Source organism: Octopus bimaculoides, chromosome 13, assembly GCF_001194135.2.
Source record: "Octopus bimaculoides isolate UCB-OBI-ISO-001 chromosome 13, ASM119413v2, whole genome shotgun sequence".
Taxonomy (NCBI): domain Eukaryota; kingdom Metazoa; phylum Mollusca; class Cephalopoda; order Octopoda; family Octopodidae; genus Octopus; species Octopus bimaculoides.
The window spans coordinates 9,112,523-9,118,471 of record NC_068993.1 but is presented as its reverse complement, the minus strand read 5'-3'; the positions used below and the strand labels follow the sequence as shown (position 1 = coordinate 9,118,471).

Genomic DNA, 5,949 nt, shown 5'->3' with positions numbered 1-5,949 from the left:
CGCTATTTTCTTTCTATCATCGAAACAGGACAAGCTTCATTCTTTGATTTTGCTAATCAGACATCGATATTCGATTCCTTTGGTAGAATGGAAACTTACCGGAAGTGAAGATGGGAGACGGCGCAGGAGGACCGGAAAAGACCTGATGACGTCATCTCCGCCTCTTTTTACGTTTTTCTAGAAGCGGTGGGAAGGGAATCCGTAGTGTGGGAATCACGTAAGCGAAGACGTGGAAACACCTGAATCATTTAATCGCAGTACCTGATTGCAACTCAAAGGTAAGGGAAACTTTATTTTTGTGCCTTGAAACTACGATTCCTTACCACAGAGTTTGAAAATCAGTCGTAAAACATTTAAACAATAATTGAGCGAATAAAGTAAACAGCAACACATATGTCTGTGCATATATGTATATAAGCATGTACGAAAGTCTGTGTTTATCTGTAATACGTGTATGTAGATATGTGTGTGTATAGGAATATATATAGAAGCATAGCAAGATATAGGGAGCTCGGGAGTAACTATGTACAGCTGATGGCTGAAACACTAGCATATTTCACAAGTACCTCTTATCCTTGACCATATCCTAAATCTCTCAGTACGGTTATCGACACGACAGGCGAAATCATCTGCTAACATTGCACCAACAGAGCAATGGTTTCTACAATGAAATCAGTAGCCAAGGCAAGAACAGTTCCTAGACAGACTTTCACAACATCATCTTTTCCTTGTTACAGTTCATTAGAGTGCAGTAATACTCGGGCACCACCTTGAAGAATTATAGTCAAATCGACCTCACCACTTATTTTCTCTTTTAAAACCTGCTATCAGTCTCTTTCGCTAAATTGCTAGATTGCAGGAACATAAGCACACCAACACCAGTTGTCGTGCTGGAATGAGGGACAAACATAGTCCCAAATACACACACAGACATGTCCTTAAGCAAGACACTTTATTTCACGATGTTCCAGTTCAGTCAGCTGTAGACATTAGTTGCATCGTCACTGGTGCCAAGCTGTATCGACCTTTCTCTTTCCCTTGGATAAACATCACTGGCGTGGAGAGGGGAGTCTGGTATGCATGTGTAACTGCTAGTCTTCCATGAACAACTGTTCCCAGATTTCTGCCTAGTGGGGGAACTTTGTAGGTGCAATCCCATTATCATTCATGTCTGAAGGGAGTCTGTACCCTTTTTAAAAAATCTTATCTACCTATCTTCTGTCTACCATATCCACTCACAAGGTTCTGGTCAGCCCGAAGTTATATTAAAAAACAACTTGCCAAATGTACCATTCTATGGGACTAAATCCAGAACAATGTGGTTGTGAAGCAAACTCCTTACCACACAGCTATGCCTGTGCTATGTTAGCTATCAGGACAAGGCACATAGTTGAAAGAAATTAGCTATTGTTAGACCAGGAGATCTACCAGGTTTACCTAGCCAAGGTGGTATATGACAAACAGACAAGGCAACAGCTTTATATTAAATCACTTGTGGCCAGGGTTGCCAATGATTGTGTAATTCATCTTCCACCAAACTGGTTTTGTTTGTGTACTACTTGTGACTTGACAGGAAAGATTTTTGACAGAGGGAACATCACATTTGACATGAAATGTAAGAACACTGAAGCTAAATGGAAACTAAAATGACCTGCATGTGAGATGGTGAAAACAGACCAAAGAACATAGAATGCAAAAACAAAGCGGCGAACTCAAATGGCGTAGTGTTCTTCATCAAGAACATTGTGTACTGATGCCAATTAGTTTCAGAAGGGCTCAAAACCTAGTTTGTAGCACAAGTCTGCAAAGAAATTGTATTAAAACTTCAGGATGTCATGAACAAAGTGAGAATGATATATTCTACTAAATGGGTGAGGAGGGATGCGCGAATGAGAAGGAGCTACACCTACTGGAATTTTCCAGTTATAACAACATGGTATTGCCACCATGACTCGATCTCCCAATTCAAATTCATAAAAATGGAATTGGATGGTGACAGAAAATCATGGGAGTCTGCAAAAGCAGCATGACCAAAGAGAGAGTATATAAATTATATATCGTGTATATAATTATATAAATCGTATATATATTGTCTATGTCCATGTTCTGTTGAATCCTTTGACTTTAGCAGTCTTTAAATTTTTATATTCTTTCTCGTTTATTTCAGAATAACTGATGATATTGGCAGAAAAGGAATTTTTATATCTGACATCTTCAATATTTATCTTCTTTGATAGACTAAAGGAAGCTGTTATACAGAAGAACTATAACCATGTTTATATAAATTGGTGATGAATTATAGCGAAACATTTCCTCTCTATGAGATCGTCATCAACATTTCTCATATTCACAGCCTAATATATGTGGCAGATTAATTTCATTTGAAATAAACTTGGATTAAATTACAAAGATGCTTTCTGCCTCCTTCTGATATCAGCAAAGATCAGAGCTGATGGAACACAAGAAATAGTTGTTATCAACAAGCTATAAAAAGAGAAATAAGAAAAGTATTCCTACATATATATATATATATATATATAATGGTGAGAGGCAAAAATTCTGGAAAATTTAATTGTGTGAGAAAGTTTGGAAGCTGATTTTCTTTATCTGAACACTTTAGTGTTTAACTCAGCCATATCCGGCCGATATATTTTGATTATTTTATAATCAAACGAATGAGATTTGTCCTCTCATACCTACCCTGCAATGTCACTCTAAAAACAATCACATCGTTGAAGTTTGAAACTGATGAAATAATACGCAATTCATTCGAAACAACGTGAAGAAAAAAGCATTACGAATCACAGAATAATCCGAATACTAAAAGGTTAAAAAGATGCCAAAAGAGTTAGGAAAATCCCCATACCAATGTGATATTTGTCAGAAATCATTTTCTCAAAGATATAACCTAACAACTCACAAATATATTCATACAGGAGAAAGACCATATGACTGTGATATCTGTGGTAAAACATTTCGACGGAATCTGCACTTAATTGACCACAGACGTATTCATACAGGAGAAAAACCATATCACTGTGATACCTGTGATAAATCATTCTCCCGGAAACCAAACTTAATTCAACACAAGCTTATTCATACAAAGGAGAAACAATATCAGTGTGATATCTGTGGTAAATCATTCTCTCTCATTCATGCCCTAACAAAACACAAGCGTGTTCATACGGGAGAAAAACCATGTCAGTGTGATATCTGTGGTAAATCATTCTCTTCACAGGCCAGTTTAGCTAAGCACAATCGCATACATACAGGGGAGAAACTTTATCACTGTGATATCTGTGGTAAATCATTCTTTCAGAATGATCACTTAGCTAGACACAATCGCATTCATACAGGGGAGAAGCCATATCACTGTGATGTCTGTGGTAAATCATTCTCTCAGAATGATAGCTTAGCTAAACACAATCACATTCATACAGGGGAGAAGCCGTATTCCTGCAATATCTGTGGTAAATCATTCTCTCAGAATGGCCACTTAGCTATGCACAATCGTATTCATACAGGAGAGCGGCCATATCACTGTGATACCTGTGGTAAATCGTTCTCTCAGAATGATAACTTAATTATTCACAGTCGCATTCATACAGGAGAGAAGCCATATCGCTGTGATATCTGTGGTAAATCATTCTCTCAGAATGACAGCTTAGCTAAACACTCTCGCATTCACACAGGAGAGAAGCCATATCGCTGTGATATCTGTGGTAAATCATTCTCTCGAAGTGATCATTTAACTGTGCACAATCGTATTCATACAGGAGAGAAGCCATATCGTTGTGATATCTGTGGTAAATCATTCTCTCATAATGATAGCTTATCTAAGCACAATCACATCCATACAAGAGAGAAACGATATCACTGTGAAGTCTGTGGTAAATCATTCACTCAGAATGATGGTTTAGCTAAACACTGTCGCATTCATACGGGAGAGAGGCCATATTGCTGTGATATCTGTGGTAAGGCATTCTCTCGGAATGACCACTTAGCTGTGCACATTCGCATTCATACAAGAGAGAAGCCATATCGCTGTGATATCTGTGGTAAATCATTTTCTCAGAATGATAGCTTGGTTAAGCACAATCACATTCATTCAGAAAAGAAACTATATCACTGTGATATCTGTGGTAAATCATTTTCTCGGAACGATAGCTTAGCTAAACACAATCGCGTTCATACAGGAGAGAAACCATATTACTGCGAAATCTGTGGTAAATCATTCACTCAGAATGATGGTTTAGCTAAACACAATCGCATTCATACAGGAGAGAGGCCATATCGCTGTGATATCTGTGGTAAATCATTCTTGCAGAATATTCACTTAGCTGTGCACAATCGCATTCATACAGGAGAGAAACCGTATTGCTGTGATATCTGTGGTAAATCATTCTCTCAGAATGAACACTTAACTAAACACAAGCGTATTCATACAGGAGAGAAAACATCACTGTGATATGTGCTGAATCATTCTTTTGAAATGTCTCCTCAGTCAAGAAGGGTCTTTGCATCAGCCACAGTTTTGTTCAGTAACCCTCAGCAGGTTGTTCCATTGGAACCTCCAGTTGTCTGGAAAGAAGCCCATATTTGTGTGTGTATCCTCAACCACATCTTGAAAACTGGTATTGGTTTGTTCATGTCTCCATAACTTAACAGCTTAATAAAGTTTAATAGAAAATTACCACACTTTAAAAATAAGTCTTAGGTCAATTTGTTTGACTAAAGCCTGTCAATGCAGGGCCCCAGCATGGCTGCAGTCCATTGTCTGAGACAATTGAAAGATACGAAGGTACAATTCTTTTTTTGTGAAATACTATTCATATGTTAATCTCAGTCGTGCATGTTAGGCCCCCCCCCCCAAAAAAAAAGAAAAAAACATTATGAAGAAAAATTACGTTTATGAATTTGTGTTGCAAAATCCCTAATGTGAAACTGTGTTGAAACAGATATTGTTGGATTTCGGGATGGTCATTTTTTTTTGTGTTTATGTGGGGGGAAAAAAGCATGGACCATCCTGAGATACAAGGATAGGAAGAAAAAGTTAAGTCGGACACTTCTTCAGATTTCCTTTTCAATATAGCCTGCTGTTTTTGTTGTGCTCTTTGTAGGTTTTGGATTTCTTTTTCTGTCATTCTGTAACACAAATATTTCCTCATGGATGGGGTACTAGTCCATCACAGGATTACTCATTTTTGCCACCTGAGTGGACTGGATGAACATGATGAAATGAAGCGTTTTGCTCAAGAACACACCACATCACTTGGTTTCAGGAATCGAAACCACAATCTTGTCATTATGAGTCCATGTGCCTCCACAAATTTCTCTTCACTTCTCAGCTGGATGGTGAGATCCCAGTCCTGAAATGTACATCCAAGGTGTTAGAACACGTACCAGGCTTTACACAAAGTAAGTACTGGGATCCATTCAAAAGTTTGGCAAGATGGTGCCCCAGCATGGCGGCAGTCTTATGATTGAAACCAGTAAAAAAGAGAAAAGAATGCATTTTGCAGTAAGAAAGTGCACACACTAACATCTACAGTTCATCATGTTAGTTGATTAATAGGTCATCTTTTAGTTTCCAACTTGCCTGGTTACACGTGTTTAAAATTTTACCTGAAAATGTTGGATTTTTCCTAGGATGTAATTTAAAAATGCATCAATAAAATGCTACCAAAACATTTTAAACTCCACTTTTGTGTTCTCTTTTGCACACACACACACACAGATGCAGTGATAGAATTGAGATGGAAATAAATAAATCGAATCAAAATTTATGAATATTCAGATCTTTGAATGTTCAACAATCATTGCCACAAAGATGTATAGTGAACAAGGCTGTCTCACCGAATCTGCTAAACCTACCAAATCTACTCATTTGTTTTAATCAATGCATTGCTTAAGTTTTTCACTTCATCATTAATTGATTACTTCTTGTAT

General features: G+C 37.6%; 1 protein-coding gene across 1 annotated transcript; it reads left to right on the top strand.

Moving 5' to 3' along the window:
* Positions 1-155: 155 nt before the first annotated feature.
* LOC106884188 (zinc finger protein 271) lies at positions 156-5,697 on the top strand. The gene is made up of 2 exons (XM_052972322.1): positions 156-278; positions 2,168-5,697. The coding sequence occupies exon 2, from the start codon at positions 2,837-2,839 to the stop codon at positions 4,466-4,468; it is 1,632 nt and encodes a 543-aa protein (XP_052828282.1). The 5' UTR covers positions 156-278; positions 2,168-2,836; the 3' UTR covers positions 4,469-5,697.
* The last annotated feature ends 252 nt before the right edge of the window (positions 5,698-5,949 follow it).

Excerpts from the sequence above, each read along its gene's own strand:
- LOC106884188 (XM_052972322.1), top strand. The coding sequence starts at position 2,837 with ATGCCAAAAGAGTTAGGAAAATCCCCATACCAATGTGATATTTGTCAG.